The sequence below is a fragment of the Pseudoliparis swirei genome, chromosome 2 (genome assembly GCF_029220125.1).
Source record: "Pseudoliparis swirei isolate HS2019 ecotype Mariana Trench chromosome 2, NWPU_hadal_v1, whole genome shotgun sequence".
Classification (NCBI taxonomy): Eukaryota; Metazoa; Chordata; class Actinopteri; order Perciformes; family Liparidae; genus Pseudoliparis; species Pseudoliparis swirei.
Window position 1 is genome coordinate 6,538,190 of NC_079389.1, and position 22,379 is coordinate 6,560,568.

Below are 22,379 nucleotides of genomic sequence, written 5' to 3' on the forward strand. Positions count from 1 at the left end.
TGCCTGTTTATTGTGTGGTTTGCGTGTTGTTGTTTCGCTTTCTTCTCCTCCGTTGCCTCTACAATGCTCTACATTTTCGGATGCTTCCAATACAGTAAAGCAGTTTTTTCGAGGACGCTACGCCCACATTGTCAGAGCAGCTGGAGAAAACGGGTCACTGCTATTGCTTTGACGCACTTCTTTATCATCTCAGTATTATTGTCCTGACTCATTCGCAATATTTGATGTGCAAAGGTCACAGTTATCTGGAGTGTGTGTCTTGTGAGTGTGCTCCACAGATATTTTTTTTAACCCTGTTTTTTTCCCAAAAGAATCTTCAAATCATTTCATTCTGTATCTTCTCCTGTCTAATGCAGAGCAGAACTGTAGGCTCGGATTAACCGGCTGGGGGCCACGTGGCAAAAACTAAGTCCCCCCACACTCACATTCCCTCAACCCATTTGGCCCTGAGTCCTACAAACCAATCAGTATTTTGATGCTGCAGCATCATTTTACACCCCCTGTTTTTCATATTCCTCCCCCCTGTCTTGGCCTCCCTCTCTCCCTCTCTTCCACCATCTCCTCTCTGTCGACATGTATTCTTTCCTTCCGCTAATGGGACAATGTGTGTTTGCCTGAGGACGTGTTGCTATACGGGGAACAGCGTCTTGCCTTACTTCTGCCCTGCTGCTGTTTTTTTGAGAGACTACTGCTCTCTCTATTCTGAATATGAAACATTGACATGCAGCCGGGGAGAAATTCCTTTTGATATAGAGCATAACAGATTATAAATAACCCACACAAAAGACAGCTTCACTGTGCAGCAGGAAATGCTTTCCAGCCAAGTGACCTGCCTTCTGGTCGAGATGGGGGATAACTAACTAACCCTAACCCTTTTGGGCGGCTGTAGCTCAGTGGGGTAAGAGGGTCGTCTTGCAACCCCAAGGTTGTTGGTTCGATCCCGGCTCTCCCCATTAGTTGCAAGTCGAAGTGTCCTTGAGCAAGGCACTGAACCCCCAGTTGCTTCCCGGGCGCATCACTGCAGCCCACTGCTCCTTAATAACTACGGATGGGTTAAATGCAGAGAACTAATTTCCCCTTGGGGATTAATAACGTATATATCATCATCATCATCATCATAACTGACGTATTGACAAATTAAATAACATAGTTGTCAACAGGGTAGGACATTTACATATTTTTGCCCCCACTGACTGATATCCAGGGGCATTTAAAAAGAAATTGGGGGCAATTTGTTTTAACTTGTGAAATAATATTTAACCTTTGTTCAAAAATGATAAATATACTCATTTAAGCTTACTGTATATGATCAATTGTCATAAACATGGCAATAATAAGACTATTAGGCAGTAGTCTGCAGATTCAAAGTGTTTTCTTAGATTTCTTTTACAAACATAAAACATAAATCAGACAATCATATAACATTTTATTTTTATTTATTTGTGGTTATTTTTTATTAAATTATTTAAAACAACTATGAACAATTAACACTTTTTTTAATAATTCCAATTTTTTTCCCTACCTTGTACAGGCAATACAGATGGGACAGACACAACAAAGAACAAAAACAAAATGCTAATAAATTATCTAAATTATGGGGGCATTTTTCGCCCTTCTTCTAGTGATATCAGGGTCACAATTATATTTCTTAGGGCAGTTTTCCCCTTTGCCCTCCTGTATTTCTGACACTGGTTGTCAATAACCTTTCTTTCTCAACATATAGTAAATAGCTATCCTTTACCTCCTTGAACATGTATTGTGTTCACTTTCAAGTCCTTTATAATGGGTTTAAAAGATATATTTTGCTCATGCTCTTTTGTTCAGTTAAACACCATTGCATTAATACAAATAAAGGGGTTACCAGATGTGGAAATCCCTTTGATTAATTGGTGTATAACCAATTCCCTTGCAAAATGGGTTTTAATGGATCTAGAACAAAGTTGATTTTTTAACAACTTCAATTATACTAACAATGTGTTCCGTAGAAATGGCTTACCGACATCTATCAACACTACACCAAATAGAAAAACGAGAAACACTAATCAAAGGGAGTATTCACAACATGTAACCTCATTAATAGCTACTGAGTAAAGGTTCAAGGTTCAGCTTATTTGTCATTGGTCCAGAAGGAGGGAAGTTGTATTAGCCCCCTCTGAGATGATATGTAAGGCAACAAATAAGACAAGATATTAGTAAATTACGAAATATTAATGTGGGGATACAAATAACAGTTATAGTAGCACGGAAAGAATACAACTTCACTTTATTTACGTTGGTAAATATCCAGTTATGCATTTACAGAATCACTTTAACATGTTGTTCTAAGCTGTAGTGAAAAGAGTTGAGGGTAGGCCTAGGAATGAGAGTACAAAGGGAGTGATATAGTGATGTGATGAATTATTTACCATTAATAAAGCAATTCATAATTTAGAAAGGTCACCCTATTAGAAAGTATAGGTTACCGGATAAAAGACAACGATGCAGGATTAAAAATAAACTGGATCAAGACATGTGGTGGCAAGGCAGCCATGCACACACATATATTATTAGAATTAAAAAACATTATGACGCTAATTACATGGATACATGTGCCTGGAGGGTTGAGCGTGAAAACAATGTGGAGGAAGAGAGAGAGTGGACGGTCTTCTGTGACTAACGTAGCGACAGTGATGCATGACCACCGGTGCTCTGTGACAGCTGGGTCCGGTTGAACTGACAGTCTGGCTTTGGAGCTCCATTGGCTGACAAAGTTATCAGTCCTGGGAGCAGATCCGCCCATTGTGCCTGTGGCGGCATGGGAAAAATCCTCTGAAGTCGCGAGGGCAGTGCCAAGAAATTATGCCATGTGGGGTTCAAGAGCGGCGTTCTGATTGGACCACAGGATCACAGTTAACGCCCATTACTGAAGAATCCCGAATCTGATTGGCCACATCGGCCACCCCAGATTCCCCGTTTGCGCGTTCACAGTTTCTCTATTCTCCGTTGACGTCTACGTCAACGGCGTGAACTTCCTTCCATGACAGCGGAGCAATCCCTGTAACCTTTTACGAAAACGGCGCAACTAACGTGCGTAGCGACAAAGACAAGCGAGCCCGAAACCTATGGGGAAGGAATAAAAAAAGAAATTAGTTATCGTCGCACTCTGTGCCTAAAGACCATCATTTTCTGAGGAGGTCGCGGCCCCGGAGTCTCGGCGAGGACGCCGAAATTTAACGGCAACGAGGGAGGTCTTTGAATCAGTGCAGATACGTTGAATTCGTTGAGTAAAACTGGCAGATTTTTACGTTGGACGGTCTGTAGGCTAGGGTAAAGCGAGGGAGCCGCCATGGCAGTCGGATCATTGAGCCTCCACATCGGGATATGAAGAGGAACCGCATGTGTCCCGAATCGTCAAGAAAACGCCGCATTAACCTTTTATTATCGCCCCGGATCAGCTCTCTTAACACCTGACCCTTCTTCATTTTCGTGAAATTGATTCTGCACCCAGAAAGAAATCGCAATTGGTTTTATTCGGGATTGAAGAGGGGGGGCGGCCACAGGGAGAGGCCAGATTCATGACTATTTTAGTCGGAGATGTGTCTTCAGAAGGTCCGCTGAAAGAAACCCGGGAATACAAGGAGGAGATGCCGCTCTGATTGACCGTTGGTGGTCAGGAAAAGGGCTCGTTTATTAAGGGGGTAAGAGTGAAGGAGAAAGGGGTCTCTTTCTGCCCGTCCTGTTTTAATCATAACGCTATTCGTATACCGTCATCCGTTTTTTGGATGAGAAGGTTCGGCGAATCGATCAGCCCCGCCGTTTAAAAGCAAGCCACCGTCTCCCGAGTCGAGAGAGAGGAATCTAAAGGGATCCGAACATGTCGGGTCGGCCCAGGACCACATCCTTTGCGGAGAGCTGCAAACCAGTGCCGCAGCCCTCCGCTTTCGGCAGCATGAAAGTCAGCAGTAAGTACACACCCCCACCCCCCCCTCTGTAATTCTCGAGCAGCCTGCCGTTTGCTGCATGCACCAGGCCCGACGAGGGTTCACGTCACACGGCCTCGCGAACTCTCTTCACGCGGGCCAGGTGGGGAAATGTGTCAAGCGAGCGTTAGCTCCGGTTAGCCTAGCATAGCCCTGTCATACATGTGTGTGCCACTGAGATTGGAACGTTCTGAGCAGCACGCACGCACGCGCACGTACGCAGACACATGCCCGCCTCGGCGTGTGAGTACGCGCCGCTGCCCTCTGACGCGCGGCCCCGAGGCCCGGTCAGCCTGACCGGGGTTAGCAGGCCTCGCCGGGCCAGCAGCAGCAGCAGCTACGGTTGGCACGAATCCAGGTTAAAAAAATAAATAATCATGCACTCTCTTTGCACCGCATATCCGGTGTGACTAGTGCCCCCCCCCCCCCCACATCACTGATGCAGATTAGACCTCATAGCGGTGTTCCTACACAGCACCGACCGTGTGGGATCGAGTTGATGCGACGGGGCCGGTACATTACGCAACTGTCACAGCCGGAGGTGCCTCCCATGGTGGACTCGGGTGAAACCGAGGGCAGGTTCATTGATCTGTGGGCCCGCGGCGACATCAGACGTCACGATGACTGGAGGCAGTGTGCCACTCAGTATCCCCCCCCCCCCCTGACACCGTGCAGGTGGCTGATTTTAGACTCTGCAGAGATGGAGTTGCTCCACACGTATCTATTTTGATATCTGCTTTATATCGTATCTCCTACTATTTCAGGGCATGTGGAACTCACTCGCTTTCCCACCGCCTGTTAAATGTCCTCTGGACAAACTCTTAAAGTGTGTTATCACACTGCATGTGTGTCATGGATTGCAGATGGTGGTATTTAAATCTGGACCATATAAGATGGTGTAATGAGACTCAATGGGGGTTTATCTCAATGTAATACAGCTTAAATTATTTGACGAGTTAACGAGAGTGTTCTGGCTTAGTGAGATGAATGACTGTTATCCACATTATTAACCACTGTCCTGGGTGGAGACATTGACTGTACCTACCCGTTCTTATCTTGCATGCAAGCTGACATTTGGGTGTGTGTGAGGGGGCACATTAGGCTGTTTAAAGGATGTTGGAGATGCTTCATGGCTGTGCTAGGATTAGGACGTGTGTTATTGGGGTACGGCTTCAGACTGAGACTGAGTTGCTGGTGTGCTCCTGTCGATGTGTCATGTTCACGGTTATGTTTAAAAGGAAAATGTTCTGCAATTAAAAAAGATCTTGTGTCTCTGAGACTCTCGCCTGATTGTTGTTCAGATTAAAGCTCCTGATTTGGCAATAAATGTAAGGCTGACCTTCTGGACTTTGAGCTTGACATCGGTGTCTCGTTGTGGTTTTTCTCAACCGCGAAACATGTTTTCCTCCAAGAGATTTGTCTGTTCAGCCAATGGATCATTATCAGTCTTTTTGAAAGCTGAAGCTAGAGTCACCTTATTAAATGTTTTAATAATTTGAGTTCTAGCAGGTGGTGTTCAGCCCCCCTAGAGGAAATGAGTTGATTGCATAGATGTCCCCTGTGATAATCAGTCGATACACAAAGCAGCAGTGATCTCTCAAACTGTATTTGAACTAATATGATAACGAGGTATTTAAAATGACAGTCTGCTAAAGTTCAACAGTGGCTTTCAATTTCTATTTTTTCCACATAAATCGATTGTGATCATAAAGTTGATATCTAGGGCGACTGACATTGGTGGTTTCCATTAGATGAAGCAATTTGGTCCACTCAAAGGACTAGTCTGGTTAACTTATCAGAATAAGTTTGATGTAGAACTAGGTCAGGTGACTCCTTGGATTTAACATCCCATTATCATCTAAGACAATGGAAAGCATACCATCTTCAATTTGATCAATTTGAACCAGAAACTGTTTAAATAATTGACTGAAAATAATTTCCTTCAATACGCTTAATTGTTTCAGCTCGAATGAAGTGTAGGGGTTCATTTTGTAAGACTGTTTCCCCTGAAAACAAGTGGCTGCAGAATATCGACTTTAAAAAACAAAACCAATCTGAAGTCAGATTAGTCATTCCTAGAAACACAATTTGCAATTTCAGCTGTGTCATGATTGTACTTTGGTCTAAATGAATACAATGCCAAATCACATTGTTATTATCTACTTGGACTTGTTGTCTCTTGCAGCATTCGATCCACCATCCTCCTGACCCCTCCGTCCACCGGGAGACTCATCACCTCCGTCATGTGTGTGAACACCTCAGCTGATTATCTCAAGCAGCTGTAGTCCGTGTGTATGATCCTGGAGAGAACACTCTTACTCCTCCTACACACACACACACACACACACATCCGTCTGCACACCCACATGAGCTCTCTTTGGTTCTGTTTTTTGGGGTGAGGCAGCTGGCCAAGAACAATGAGTGGCCTGTTTAGCATTTCAAAGCTGCAGCTCTCTCCCACTATTCCTTTTCCCCTATTTTAATCCCCTTTCCTCTCTGTCCGTCTTTCTCGTTCTTGCAAGTGATGACGGGAACAAAGTAGACCAATTTTATACTCATTTGATTCCAAATCAAACGGAAAAGCAATTAGCGGGCCAGACCAGAAGCGGCGGACACCCTCACGCAGGTTTTAAAAGCCGGCAGAGTTTTGAAGGATGGAGATACGAGGAGACGATCTGTCGGGTGTTGGTGGAAAGGCCGGGCGGCCGCGACTCTGCAGGCGGCACGCCACTGATATCTGAAATCCATCCGCCCACATGATGTCTGCTCGCCGCCGATACCTTGATGTCTGGATCCGAGCTTCGCCGAATGTCTATCTGTGTTGGCGGTAACATTCCTGCGGCTGGATGTTCTCGTGATGTCGGGAATTATCTCATCAGCCTCGCAACAGTGCTGGAACAATTTGTATTGTGTGTGTGTGTGCCTGCACACGGACACACACTGCGTGTCCTTTGCTCCTCTGATTTGTTGTCCAGGAATTTAGAAAATCACTCGATGCATTCCTCACACATTTCGGTTTGTTCCTTTCTGAGCATTTTTGTCGTCTTAAAAGCTTTTTAATATGTTCGGCATGATAACGATCTCAAGCCGAGTGATTAAGTGCATTTGGAAATGATTGATGGTGATCTGATGGTGATCCGCCTCTGTTTGAAGTCACAGTGCGTGTGTGTGGTATGTGTGATATGACCTGGTGTGTGTGGTATGTGTGGTATGTGTGATATGACCTGGTGTGTGTGGTATGACCTGGTGTGTGTGGTATGTGTGATATGACCTGGTGTGTGTGTGTGTAAAAATAAATATGCACTTATATTGGATATATAATATAAGTGTTTTGCGATTGCATGGTATAAGACTTTGAGTTTCTGCAAATCCATTTGTAAGAGATCCTATCAGACGGGTTTCAATCTCAAGGCTTTCCTTTTTAATACACAGTATTTCTTTTCCTCCATGTCATACTTATGGGCATACATCTTGGAGGGTGGGCAAACTGTATGCAAACCAGAACGTCTTCTACTTCTAGGAACAACACATTTATGGGCTCAAATGAGGCCCAGTAAAATCTTCAGCTGGTGAACTAAAGCAAAGAAGTAATTTCAAAGGCCGTGGCCATATGTCACCCGGGTGAAGCTTTGTGAAAAAATGCTGCATGTAAAATTCAAGTTTGCACATGTGTAGAAAAGATTTGCAGCCGGTAGTATGTCAAATGCATTTCGACGACCAATCATTTTGTTAATGTCTTGCCATCGAACGCTTGATCGTCTTTAAATTACAGCGATTTAAATTCACCACTTTTGGTCATTTCGACAAACATGGATTCATCCAGTAACTTTGAGTGGTAGCCGGGTAACACGTGTTTCTCCGGCCCCCATAGAGTACACATGTCGTGGGCTAGTCTGGTGACTTGAATTGGCTTTTGAGGCCTCCGGCTAGAAATCGCAGCCTGCGTCACTTTTGTCGTGGGATGCAGCGCGGTTGTCACACTATTTTCTCGTGAAAGCCTAATTGACAAAGTAATAATGGCAATGCTGCGAAGGGCATGTCGCAAGGTGTTTGTGCTTTTCTCTTTTTAGGCTGCGATTTACATTATTGTTTTAGTATATTTGGAGCCCAATTAGTAAATTTTTTTTTTTTTACAATTCAGCTGGCTAATTTTCCTAATAAAAAGGGGCTTCTAGGTTGAAACAATTGCACTTCACATTTCAAAGTGACGTAAAAATGCAAATCTCATGGAGCTCTATTTGTGTGCATGAGTGTGTACAGACATGTCTCCTGGTCTCTCTCTCTGGCTCCGTCTATTTCTGTCGTTACAGACTCCGTCTTCAGTTTCTCTTTCTAGCCTCGACCCTGGAGCGTGACGGTGCGTTGGTTTCTCAGACCTTTTACCTCTCTTCCACTTCCTTTCCTTATCCTTTGATCATAATCACATCTTCAGTGATTGGACTACTCCCATGTCACGCAGTGGACCATGGAGGTGTAGTTTTCTTTCTTTCTTTTCTTCTGTGAGGAGAGGGAGAGAGAGAAAGAGACTGAGTGTGTGTGTGTGTGTGTGTCAATGCAGCTACGACTTGTGTAAAAAAATTTACAAAATCAATAACCCTGTTGGAAAATCAGTCCAGCAAGCCCATTTAGAAATGGACCAGTCCACCTCTGCACAAATGTACCTCGTCACTTTGTTCATTTGCAAGCTCGGACAAAATCTCCCCCGGAAGTTACCGGAAGCAGTCGATGGGCAGCGCCTCCTCAAATGGACAGGACGCGGTGTCCTCCACCTGGAGCTGGTTTGTCAGTTTCTATTTAGTAACACCATGATCTGGAACAGTCCCGGTTATTAAGCAGTGCCAAACCACCCTGCTCCCTGATTGGTGCTGTTAAAGGGCGTTGTCTTGGCAACCAAGGAAAATCTCAATTTAGACCCACTTCACAATTTCGCTCACAAAAATATAATTTTAGTTGTGTGGGTGTTTTGGCTCAAATGCAATCTTTCTCCCTGCTGGTGTGAAAGAGGAATATGCTAATGAGACCAGTGATTCGGGGGGGGGGGGGGGCAGGTGTTGCACAGTAGGATTTAGTCGCTTAGCTTTGGCAAAAGTTTTGTTGGTTAATTTGAGAGCTTGACGGATATAGAAGCAAGTGACTCTTGTCTGGTGGTCCTGTATCTGCCAGCTCATGGTAATTCAGCTCCTTGACACTTCTGTGGGGAGCGTAAGGGGGGGAGGCCGGGGGAGGGAACCACTTAACCAGGAAAAGGCCTCCAAGCGGCATCTCAGGGGAGCAGAGCTGGCCCCGACTGACAAGTGAGGAACGCATAAAGGGGGGGAGGAGCCTGTGAAAGAAGCTTCCAGTCCATAGTGCATTAGCATCATATACAGCCTTATTATCTCATCGCTTTTCACTGATAATTATCCGAGGGAATTCCATCGGGCCGTCTGCGCACCGTGAGCTTTTTGTCTCGAGTGTTAAAACGGCACTCGCGTACGTGCGATCGTTTCCTCCTCGATGTTTAGTCCTTAATGTCTTGCGACTCAAAGTACACTGCAAACACATTTCATGTTCAAGAGACTCGTGTTTTGAGCTCGGGCTCAGCAGTGATTCACCGTCAGCTGGGAGCTGATCAGTAGAATCACAGCTGTTGACCACAAGTCCTGCTGGAACAACTGGGGAGGGGGCTCGAGAAGGAGGCGGCTTCTCTCAGCCAAGACGTTAGTCAGCAGGAATTCAATCTGCGAGCGCCAATGATGATGAGTTTATTGACATGTAAATTGAATATCTTCAGGGCTTGGGAAATGTCACATTGGACATTGTCGTTGGCATTTGATTCACTGTTGTTTGCGTTCAGGCTCGTGTCTCATGTACAGGGCAGCATTTCATCCCTCTGTCTCTCTCTCTCTCTTTAGGAGATAAAGATGGCAGCAAGGTAACGTCGGTGGTGGCCACCCCGGGCCAAGGCCCCGACCGGCCACAGGAGGTGAGCTACACGGACACCAAGGTCATTGGCAACGGCTCGTTTGGCGTCGTCTACCAGGCTAAACTCTGCGACTCCGGAGAGATGGTGGCCATCAAGAAAGTCCTGCAAGACAAGAGGTTCAAGGTACAACTTTCTCACACACACACACACACACACACACATACAACGCTCTCACTTGTCCAAGAAAAGCAGGACGCTTGAGGCCGGACAAAAGCAGCATTTATAAATGAGCATACTAGCGTACTCTCTTTCCTCCGGGGGTTATCTTTTTTTTCTTCTTTTTTCTTCTCGACGACGTAACGTGTAACGAATGCGACGAAGAGTAACTGAAGGAGACGAGGATGGAGCGACGCTGCACAAGAACACCGAGATCAGCGAACGGAGGGAAAACGAAGGCGGGCCCTCCCAGCGTCTTGCCGTTCCACTCGTCCTGACCTTTGAGGCCTGTATTTTCTTGCAGGACGTTTTTGCGCGTGGTCGTGGTAGGAGAGTTTTTTTCAGTTTTTTTTTTGTTCCCACGAACTCTAACCCAATAACACTCATCAGTCATCTCGTAAAGTCATCCGTCAAGTCGAGTTCAGTTGCCACCGTTGAAACGTCATATTTCCGTCCACGCTGGCTTTCCTTTTGTGCTTTGAATAGATTTGACTGATGGCTTGTTGTTGCTCGGCTGGGGCGACATTGTCTGTGCTCCCTTTGCTCTTGGCTGGTGTGTGTGTGTGTGTGTGTGTGTGGGGGGGGGGGGTCAGTGTCAGTGTCCCTGCTGCTTGCGTCCAGCTCACAGATAAAAGACCTGAGACTGCCGAGTCTGCAGGGCAGCTGTTGAGATTCTCATTAGGTTTCTATTCTTCAGAGCTGAGGGTAATGGCTGCACAATACCTGCAACAGTCATTTTATATCATTGTGTTGGTAATAATGCAGAAATATTCAGTGTGGCCAACCATCATTTTATATAATTGGGGCGGACACATTATTATTAACACATCTCACTGTATTACACTATAATTTGACGGCACCACAAACCCTTTAAAACTGTTTCATCAAATTCCTACTGCATAGATAACCTTGATAAAGATGAGATTTATTGCTGCAGAAGGCTCTGTTCGTTTTAGATAGCTGTACCTACACTGCCAATTGTGTAAAGATTCTGTTACATCTCACTTTCTATGCATTTCAAAAACACTTTTGTGGTAATTTATAGGAACACGGATTTCCCCCTTTTTTAATATTTACAAAAACATTTTTGGCTTGAGGCGACAATGTGTAAGTCAACATTTGTCCAGGTAGCGTTTAAAGGAATCTCCCACCGAGGGAGGGGAACAAAATGAAAAGCAAGAACAAAAATGTTTGTCGATGCTCTCGTTGATCCCTTCTATACACGCAACCCTTTATTTAGTTGCGTCTGTATCCCACATTCCCTGGCTTTCACAGACCAAGGCACAGCTTATAAAGCCTAAGTTTACACAGATGATGCAATACAATGTGCGACTCTAATGCTTTCCATATGTGCGCTGTAAAACCTGCACACTGTGTCTCTGTAATTGTAAGACTGGAGATGAGACATTGGTAAGAGGCACATTTTTAAAGGATGTTTGATAGTTTTGGAAATAGGCTTTTTTTAACTGAGTTGCATGAGGGGATCGATACCACTCGTGTGTGTGTGTGAACAGTATCTCTGAAGCTGCAGCCACTAGCTGAGCATAAAGACTGTAAGCGGAATTACAAATCTCTCGGCCTAAACATGACAACGTTCACCTACCAGCAACTGTTCCCCTGTGTTTGTGTGGGAGGACAAAACAAGTAAAGGCGGGATGAGCTTCTGGGCCTGCCTCCAGCTCCATGTCCCGCAAAATTGAGCCAGATGTGATTTTTAAGTTGATTCGACAGGTTCAGCAAAATACTCGAGGAGCCGAGTGCCCACGGTTTAACCTTTTTTCGGGGGATCAGCGCGGTGCTTCAGCAGGTGCTTCAGCAGGTGCTGGTCCTTCGCTATCCCACACCAGACGAGATAAAGGATGTCCCTTCATGGCGTCGACCACCTGTCACCAAATCCACGCGTTCGGGACACAAACTGCGACTCTGCGTGCTGGCCGTGATCACGTCGCATCCCGCTGGTCCTGTTGGCAGATTGCATCTCGACACGAGATCCGGCTGAAGATCAGCCCCGTTGTTTTCTTCTTTTTACTTTAAAACCTCTTTAGAGCAGCGCCTCGACCGACCGCTTTCGCTCCGTCGGCCTCCTTTTCTGTGTCATTGCTTCTCCCCGCCATCCGCTCCTCACATGACTACCAGCACGCGCCAGAGTGTGTAACCTCCCCAACACACACACACACACACACCTGCGTTGTATTTCTTTCCTGTTCCTTTTCTATCGATACGCCTGTTTTTCGTTTGTTTGCTGTGAAGTGAGCCTGGGTTCTGGGGTCCAACAAGTGTGAACGCTTTATTGTCTCTCACGGTCGCACACACACACGAGCCAAACGGAGCAATAGAGGAAATGGGTTCTGTGATGACGCGATCTTACAATATGCGCCTGGTGCATTATGGGTTGGGTCCTCCTCCACTACCATCAGAGGGATCCGATATCATCCTATTGGAAAATGGATGCTTGCATTAATTCAATTCAATTCAGTTTATTTGTATAGCCCAATTTCACAAATTACAAATTTGTCTCGGAGTGCTTTACAATCTGTACACATAGACATCCCTGCCCCAAAACCTCACATCGGACCAGGAAAAACTCCCAAATAACCCTTCAGGGGGAAAAAAAAGGGAAGAAACCTGGAGGAGAGCAACAGAGGAGGATCCCTCTCCAGGATGGACAGATGCAATAGATGTAATGTGTACAGAAGGACAGATTTAGAGTTAAAATACATTCAATGAATATGACAGAGTGTATGAATAGTTCATAGTAGGCATATTCCACGATGGAGACCTCCACGATCCATCAGGCAGATGGCGGTGGGGAGGAGGAGTGGGCGGAGTCTCAACAGGACAGTGGCGTAGTCATGAGCAGGAATTCCACGACCCAGACGATCCATCAGGCAGATGGGATCTATGCCGTCTCATAGGGTCCGATGACCCCATGAGACGTAAAGTCAAAAGGACTTCGGGAGAAAGCAGAGTTAGTAACGTGTGATTGAGAGATGAAAATTCATCCTTAAGGAGAGAAAAAGAGGAGATAGGTACTCAGTGCATCCTAAAACGTCCCCGGCAGCTATAAGCCTATAGCAGCATATCAAGGGGCTGGACCAGGGCAAACCTGATTCAGCCCTAACTATAAACTCTGTCAAAGAGGAAGGTCTTAAGTCTACTCTTAAGCGAGGTGACTGTGTCTGCCTCCCGGACTGAAATTGGAAGCTGGTTCCATAAAGAGGAGCTTGATAACTAAAGGCTCTGGCTCCCATTCTACTTTTTAAGACTCTAGGAACTACAAGTAGTCCGCATTTAGTGGCGTAGCTCTCTAGTGGGGCAATATGGTACTACAAGCTCCTTAAGATATGATGGAGCATCACCAATCAAGGCTTTGTAGGTTAAGAGAAGAATTTTAAAGTGATTCTTGATTTTACTGGGAGCCAGTGCAGAGCAGCTAGTGCAGGAGTGATGTGATCTCTTTTCTTAGTTTTAGTGAGAACACGAGCTGCAGCATTCTGGATCAACTGGAGGGACCTAAGAGATTTATTAGAGCAGCCTGCTAATAAGGAGTTGCAGTAATCCAGTCTCGGAGTAACGAGCGTGAACCAATTTTTCTGCATCTTTTGAGACAAGATGTGCCTGATTTTTGAAATATTACGTAGATGAAAGAATGCAGTCCTTGAGATTTGCTTTACGTGGGAGTTAAAGGACAAGTCCCGATCAAAGATAACGCCAAGATTCTTTACAGTGGTGTTGGATGCCAGGGCAATGCCGTCTACAGAATCCACATCACCAGATAATTGATCTCTGAGGTGCTCAGGGCCGATTAAAATTACTTCGGTTTTGTCTGAGTTTAACATCAAGAAGTTGCAGGTCATCCATGTTTTATGTCTTTAAGACATGCTTGAATTTTACAGAGTTGGTTGCTCTCCTCTGGTTTTATCGATAAATATAGTTGAGTGTCATCTGCATAACAATGAAAGTTTATGGAGTGTTTCCTGATAATATTGCCCAAAGGAAGCATGTATAAGGTAAATAAAATTGGTCCAAGCACAGAACCTTGTGGAACTCCGTGATTAACGTTGGTGGTTATCGGCGTCATCGTTTACAAATACAAACTGAGATCGATCTGATAAATAGGATTTAAACCAAATTAGTGCCGTGCCTGAAATGCCAATCGACTGCTCCAGTCTCTGTAACAGGATGTCATGGTCAATGGTGTCGAATGCAGCACTAAGGTCTAACAAGACCAGGACAGAGAGGAGTCCTTTATCTGCTGCCATTAAGAGGTCATTTGTAATTTTCACCAGTGCCGTCTCGGTGCTGTGGTGTTTTCTAAATCCTGATTGAAATTTCTCAAATAAACTATTATGATGTAGAAAGTCGCACAACTGATTTGCGACCACTTTCTCAAGGATCTTGGAGAGGAAGGGGAGGTTAGAGATCGGTCTGTAGTTAGCCAATACCTCTGGATCCAGAGTGGGCTTCTTCAGGAGAGGTTTAATAACAGCCACCTTGAAGGAGTGTGGTACGTGGCCTGTTAGCAGAGACACATTGATAATATCTAATAGAGAGCCGCCAATTAAAGGCAAAACGTCTTTAAGCAGCCTCGTCGGGATGGGGTCCAAGAGACAGGTAGCCGTGTTGAAGTAGAAACCGTTGAAAATAATTGGTCACGGTTGATAGGAGAAAATCCTCCAAATATACACCAGGGCATACAGCGGTTTCCAAGGCCATTCCACTTGAGAACAGATTGGCACTGGTTATGGGCAAGAGATTATTAATCTTGTCCCTAATAGTTAAAATCTTTTCATTAAAGAAGTTCATAAAGTCATTACCACTAAGGTTTATAGGAATGCTCGGCTCCACAGAGCTGTGACTCTCTGTCAGCCTGGCTACAGTGCTGAAGAGAAACCTGGGGTTGTTTTATTTTTTCTATTATTGATGAGTAATAGGCTGCTCTGGCATTACGGAGGGCCTTCTTATATGTTTTAAGACTATCTCGCCAAACTAAGCGGGATTCTTGAGATTAGTTGAACGCCATATGCGTTCAAGCTTTCGTGACGTTGCTTCAGTTTGCGGGTCTGAGGGTTATACCAGGAGCAAACCTCCTCTTCCTCACTGTCTTCTTCTTCAGAGGGCTATCGAGTCCAGTGTCATTCTCAGAGAGCCTATGGCACTGTCAACAAGATGATCAATCTGGGACGGACTAAAGTTAGACCAGGAGTCCTCTGTTATATTGAGACGTGGTATCGAATCAAATACAGAAGGAATCGCTTCTTTAAATTTAGCTACAGCACTATCAGTTAGACATCTAGTGTAGAAACTTTTGACTAACGGAGTACACTCCGGTAGTATAAATTCAAAAGTTATGAGGTTGTGGTCTGACAGAAGAGGATTCTGTGGGAAGACGTTCAAATGCTCAATGTCAACGCCATAAGTAAGAACAAGATCAAGCGTGTGGCCAAAGCTGTGAGTGGGTTTCTGTACTCTCTGACAGAAGCCAATCGAGTCCAACAAGGAGATGAATGCAGCACTAAGGCAATCATTATCAACATCCACATGGATATTAAAATCTCCAACAATAATAACTTTATCGGTTTTAAGAACCAAACTTGATATAAATTCTGAGAATTCAGATATAAACTCTGAATATGGACCTGGTGGCGGTACAGAATCACAAATCGAATTGGCTGTAGTGTTTTCCAGGTTGGATGTGAAAGACTAAGAACAAGGCTTTCAAATGAGGTGTAGTGTAATTTTGGTTGAGGATTAATTAATAGGCTCGATTCAAAGATGGCTGCTACTCCACCTCCTCGACCGGTGCCTCGAGGAATGTGAGTATTAATATGACTTGGAGGAGTCGATTCATTCAGGCAGACATATTCTTCATGGCTCAGCCAGGTTTCAGTTAGGCAACATAAATCAATGTGATTATCTGATATTAAATCATTCAGTAACACAGCTTTAGATGACAGAGATCGAATATTTAGGAGACCACATTTAATAGACCTATTTTGTTGCACTGCTGAAATAATTGTGTTAACTTGTATAAGGTTATTGTGTCGACTCCTCTTCTGCTTACTTTTGATTTATTTAATTGAAGTGGCCGTGGGACAGACACAGTCTCTACTCTAAAGTCAAGGGTGGGTAACTGCTCGAATGGAAGAGCAGAGAAGGGTGTTAAACTACAACTCTGCTCCCGGTTCCTGATCTGAACCCTGGGTTGTCATAGATTAAGTCCGGTGATCAACTTGGTCATATTCGCAGAAATGAGGCGCTCCGTCCAACGTGGGATGAATGCCGTCTCTCCTCATCAGATCAGGTTTTCCCCAGAAAGTCTTCCAGTTGTCTACGTAGCCCACATTATTCGCTGGGCACCACCTCGACAGCCAGCGGTTGAAAGACGACATTCGGCTATACAATTCGTCTGTCTGCAAATTTGGGAGAGGGCCAGAGAAAATTACGGTGTCCGACAACGTCTTGGCATAAGCACACACGAATTGCACATTGATTGTAGTGAGTTCCGAGCGGCGGGCTCGAGCGTCATTACCACCGGCGTGTATTACAATCTGACTGTATCTCCGCTTATCCTTAGCCAGCAGCTTCAAACAAGACTCACGTCGCCCGCTCTGGCCCCGGGAGGCACACGACTCTGGTCCGTGGCTTTGCTATTTTCACGTTCCTGACTATAGAGCTCCGATAACCAGGGTGTGTTCCTCAGCGGGTGTGTCGCTGAGCAGGAAAACTGGTTCGAAACGTGAAGTGGTTGGTGCACAGCGGGCTTCTGTGTAGACTTACGACTCCTGCGAACAGTTACCCAACCATCCGGCTGCACGGTTACCGCCGGGCACAGCTAACAGCTGACTGTAGCTCGGCGCCGACTACGGGAGAGGGCGGGCTAACTAGCATAGCTGTCTGAGCTTCGATAGCGCGGAGCCGTGCATCTAACCCACTTAGACCTGCCTCCAACCTAGCAAATAAACTACACTTGTTGCATGTATCGTTATCATTAAGGGAGGCAGGGGGATAACTATACATGAGACACACTGAGCAAGAGGGAGCGGGAGGGAGAGAAGAAGAAGTCATGCTCGCTGTTGAGCTGGCAACCAAAGCTTACCGGAAGAGTGAGATGATGCGTTCAGGACACACACACACACACACACACACACACAGTCGGCGCACGTTGTTGGTAATGGCACGTACAGATCATTGTTAAAGGATAAATCGGTCTTTTTTTCAGTATTTCTTTTCTTTTCATTGTATTTGTGACTAACTCGTATTGTTTTGGCATTCAAAGCCCGCGACATCTTATCCCTCCGTGCCATATTGCTCTCCAAAAACTAGACGCATCATTGAGCCACTTTGTTTCAGGGGTGACATGTTTCATTACTATGAAAATGGACACTGTCCCACATTCACCACCCTACTACTGTGATTATTAACCAATAAATGCACTATTTACATTTGTTTTATTCACTTTGGCTAAATTATGTATTTGTGATCTATCTTTTTTTTATTTATTTTTTTAAAGGTGGACTTAAGGTCTGGTTAAAAGGATTAATTAACTAGTATATAAGCTGTGTCTCTGCCTTCAGTTTAATGTAACTGTCATTAGTATGAATTTCTCATACAATAGTTCACCAAATATCTCTGATTGTGGAGGACTTCACACGTGGACTGTACACATTATTTGGGTTTTTCTGGAATTTTTCAGCCCCAAGAAAAATCTAGAATAATGCCTGCCTTACTATTTTAGGTGTGATCCACTGTCTGGGTTAAATATCATCAGAACAGTAAAACTGTGTGTGGTGCTCTTAATGCTTTTATAAAATGAATGTGGCTTTGTCTGACCGTAAACATCAGCACCACCAGGTGTAGCACCTCTCGCATCCTGAAAATTGGGGTATTTTCTCTCCGTCCGTTTCTGTCTGCTCGCCGGTGCTGCTGACCCACACAGCTCAGCAGGAATGACTGCAGCAATGCTGGAGCTGAGCAGTCTGCTCCTCCTCCATATGGTGCCATCTTTCTCACATACAACTCAGGCACACACACACACACTTACACCCACACACCCTTAGCCCTCCCTCCAAGTGTGTGTGTGTGTGTGTGTCTAGGGGATCCATTTGTTTCTGCCTTTAAGTGAATTAGACTGCGGTGATGCCCATACCAGGGTATCGAGCTGGTAGATGCTGCAGCTGATGTTTTAGTGGACAGACGACTCGCTCTGCTCTGTTAAAAAATAAATGAGGGGATTAAATCCCCATAAAGTGGCATAAAAGTGCTGATGGACGGCTGCATATCGCCCTGCGTCAGTCAGCATGGCTCTGATCCACGTAACAGGATCTCATTAGACAACCAGTCAGCCAGCACAGCTTTCTACGATGTTTCACTGTTATCAGCAAACCGGCTCATTAGACCGCTTCTTAATCCACTGTATGTCTCAAAGCTGTAGAGCACAAACATTTAGCCAGTTTATGATATTATTTATAATTGCTCAAATGTGGATTTTTTTTTTTTTTTTTTTTTTTGGTGGGGGTTATGACTTATTTTTCTTTAACAGTCTTAAAACCCAATTTAAATCGCCTTAGACTCTGGTAACTTGAGATTAATTTATTCTTTTTAGGTATTTTCAAAGTCCACGGTGGCGTCTTCAAATGTCAGAGCAGCCCATAATAAAACTATGAAATTAGACTTGACAAGTAGAGGCTGAGCTAGGCCTGAAAAATGACTTGAACAAAACACTGATAAACATAAGAGAAACCATCAGTTCAGCTGTTTGCGACAACTATCAGGACTGATTCGAGAAATGCTTTGCACTTTGACCCAAAGCTAGAATGTGTGACTGATAGCGAAGGACTAGCAGATGTGGAAAACTGGTTCTCGGCTGTCACATGTGGGTTTCTCCCCCCCCAAGCACCGAAGGACGAGCACACTGAGTGATATTTGGTAATATCTTTTATTTGGACTGCAGACTGTGCCTCTGCTCTCGTGCCTCCATCCCTATGCCACCTCATATAGGGTGGACACTAATCAGCTGATCCTCTGCAGCTGTGGCCAATTAGGCCTCTTCCCGGCACCTGTTCCACTCTCCTACACACCTCCACAGCTGAGCCGAACCACGCCCCAGCCACCACAAAGCAGTTAAATTTTTTTTTGTTGCATTATTTTGTTTTTCAACGAGTGAATCAGTGAGCGAGCTCCTGGTGAGTCACTCCGTCAGTTTAAATGTACAACGGAAGTTTATCAACGAATGTCGGCTGTAAGCTGATTACTTTTCGGTGGTATACATTATTTGTATTCTGCAATCCATTGAGGACCCAATCATCTAAGATACCAAATATGAAAAACCTGGAAATGATCATTTCATATTATAGGGATTCAACATTTATGCAAATAAGAGGAACAAGCATGTTTTAACTTTGAATTTAAAATCCCACATTCTGACATCCTTATGTTGTCGTCTCATATTTAGAATACTAGTATGCGAGTCATGGCGGTAATGTGGGTGCTTCATGCCGTTATTATAGTACAACAATCAATAATACACAACTCACTCATTCTACTATTCGAGCTGCTCATGACGAAACAGCCACACTTATGTAGTAACTGCTTTTCTCTGACGCAATCTGATTCTGATAAGCCTCCATTCACTGCAGTGGAGTCCAAATGTTACACAAGTCAACACAAAGCTCTGATAAAGAGGGAGGGGGCGGAGCTGAACTATAATGAAGTGGTTATAGCTTTATGTAATGCTAGAATTCCTGCCCTCCCTTGATGTTGAAGTCCATATGCACGAGCGTTTTCTGCATGCACACAGTGTTTATGGAGCGCTCGACCACGGTGCGATACTTCCATTTTGTTCTCGTGGCCCTCTGAGGGCCTGGAACTAGACGTCACACCACAGGCCCCAAGGCAACTGTTCCTATTAACATATTTATATGTCACATCTTTTTCCCCAAACGTGTCTTTGTGGTGAACTTGTTTTGCTTTGTCTCTTTAATTATTGCTTTCTTTGATGCCACACGATACATAATTGTGTCGTCGTGTTTTTGCCCGTGGGATCCCTTGAAGGGATGAATGTCATTTAAAATGTATATATTTATCAGCTTCTTTTTCTTTAGCCACATCCAATTAAATAAATTGAAAAAAATATATATCTAAATCTTGCGTCCTGATAAGGTGGCACATTGAGTTTGTGACGGTGACGTTGCTGACCGCGAGGTGATTGTTTAAAAAAATTTGTTTTCTGTCCTCTGACACAGTAATGTGAAGGTTTCTTAAGCACTATTCTGCATGGCCATTTCCATGATAGTGACATGTAATGTCTAACTCTGAACCTCATGGTACCGCGGGTCCAGTAGAAAGTGTTCAGAGCCTCAAAGTCCCACAGACCCGCTTCTTCAACCATGGACCTGAATCTTGCATGCTATATGAAAAATGTAACGTGTCATTGATGTTTTTGTTTTGTGCAGAACCGGGAGCTGCAGATCATGAGGAAGTTGGACCACTGCAACATAGTGCGCTTGCGCTACTTCTTCTACTCCAGTGGAGACAAGGTCAGTTGGCTGAGTGTGTCTGAGGTTGGTCTCTGGACTGCATTACGAATTATGTTTAGTAACACTCAAATTTAAGCATCAATAAATAGAATATTCGTTTAATGACTACATTTTATTATCTTGATGAGCACCTGGCTGCCTTATTGAGTTTTTAAATGACTAAACACTTGACTTCAATCAGACTTGTGTTATGAAGTAATTAAGCGGTATCCCACAGCTGTTATGCCTCGTAGACTTTTTTAAACAAAATGAATTCAACTGTAGCTGTGTTGGCGTTTTGAACTCTCTTCCTGTCAGCTGCACCATGTTATGTCTTCCTCCTCGCCTCAATCGGGAAGTCCCTCTCTCCCTCTCTGTCGGCCTTTGGACGTCTCCCGGAGACTTCAAGGCTGGATCAACCAGCTGAGAAACAGGCAGAGGTCCATGAGTTAAATATAGACTCAAACCTGGCAGACGAGCTGTTGGGAATACCCGTGACTCTGCAGTTAGGAATGCTTCCATGTTGCACACCTACCGAGGCCAAGGAAAGCTGTGGGTGATTTATAGAAGTGAGGTGACGAGTAGGGTGGGAGGAGAGATGAGGAGGAAGCATCTATTTGCCAGACCAGAGGGTGTCTGTTTATTATAGGCTCGCCCTCCCCTCCCATGCATGGTCTAAGCTCCACCCACTTCTCACCCCTCCCCTCGTGCCATGCGGTCACTGACCTCTTGGAACCTCGGCTAATTTCCTGGTATACTGGCAGCAGTGACCCTTGACCGTTGCAGTCACAGGAATAGGTTTTTTTGAGAATCCACAACTTTAATCGTACTTTTTTTAAAAATCACTTTCACCTTTACACCTTTTTAAATCCCGCCCCCCTCCTGTCTCAAGTATCCATTTCTTAAAAAAGTTAAATCGCCTACACAGGGAGCTTAACGGACGGGAGTTGCAGACAAGTTGATGTGTGAATGACAGATGTTGGTTGAGGCTGAGATGAGACGTGGCCTGGTTTGTGTCCTGGTGGGACAGCTCACGCTCTATGACTGCTGCTACTGTAGCTTCCAATGTGTGCACAGGTAGTCTTATGTAACTGCTGGCATGCGGCGCGCTCGACACACACGGTGTGCTTTTGCTTTTACCCTTCAACCACTTGTATAACAGAAGGCCACGGGTCCAAACAGCGGTAGGCAAATAGCGGATCGACTTAAAAATATGCGGCCGCAAAGATAGTGCGCGTAACACGTCTCGAGATACCGTCCGTGCACACGCGTGGAGACGCACCATTGCTTTGAACAGCTTCCCTCGAGTCCCTGACACACAGACGTGCATATCAGCATTCTTGCCTGCGCGCCACGTCGCTCCAGGCGTCGGCTGTAACCGCTGGAATACAAAGATTCAGTTCATTGCGTTCACTACTTTGACACAAATTGCTAATTTTCTTTTTTAAACCTCACAAACCATTTGGGTTGTGGCAAGATTAACCAACGGGGCCTTCGGTTAAAACATTTTAGTTTAGCCCCTGTTGAACCGCTGAGTCAACCTTTCCTGGAAAAATGCTGCCGTGTGTGTGTGTGTGTGTGTGTGTGTGTGACAGATTTCTATCAATACTCGATAAGTGCAATACGTTGGCACTCGGGGCTTTGGGGGCCCCTGTAGATCTGGGGCTCTGAGCTGGTTGCACGCTTTGTGTCGTTGGTCATCCAACCCTGAGCAGCTTTCTGTTCTCTGAGCCGTCTCTACATCTCATGTTTGATCCACGCAGCTCTCATCTTGAGACTGTC

The 22,379-nt window shown here is 44.9% G+C and overlaps 1 protein-coding gene across 2 annotated transcripts in view; it reads left to right on the plus strand.

Annotated features, from left to right (window-relative positions):
• The first annotated feature begins 3,016 nt into the window (after window positions 1-3,016).
• gsk3ba (glycogen synthase kinase 3 beta, genome duplicate a) overlaps window positions 3,017-22,379 on the plus strand; it is a 29,573-nt gene continuing 10,210 nt past the window's right edge. The window contains exons 1-3 of one of the 2 annotated variants that reach the window (XM_056425113.1): window positions 3,017-3,941; window positions 9,854-10,047; window positions 20,535-20,618. In XM_056425113.1, coding sequence (XP_056281088.1) covers window positions 3,854-3,941; window positions 9,854-10,047; window positions 20,535-20,618 — 366 coding nt within the window. In that variant the 5' untranslated portion in view covers window positions 3,017-3,853. The remainder of the gene's footprint in view (window positions 3,942-9,853; window positions 10,048-20,534; window positions 20,619-22,379) is intronic. The other variant, XM_056425118.1, reaches the window with a different exon arrangement.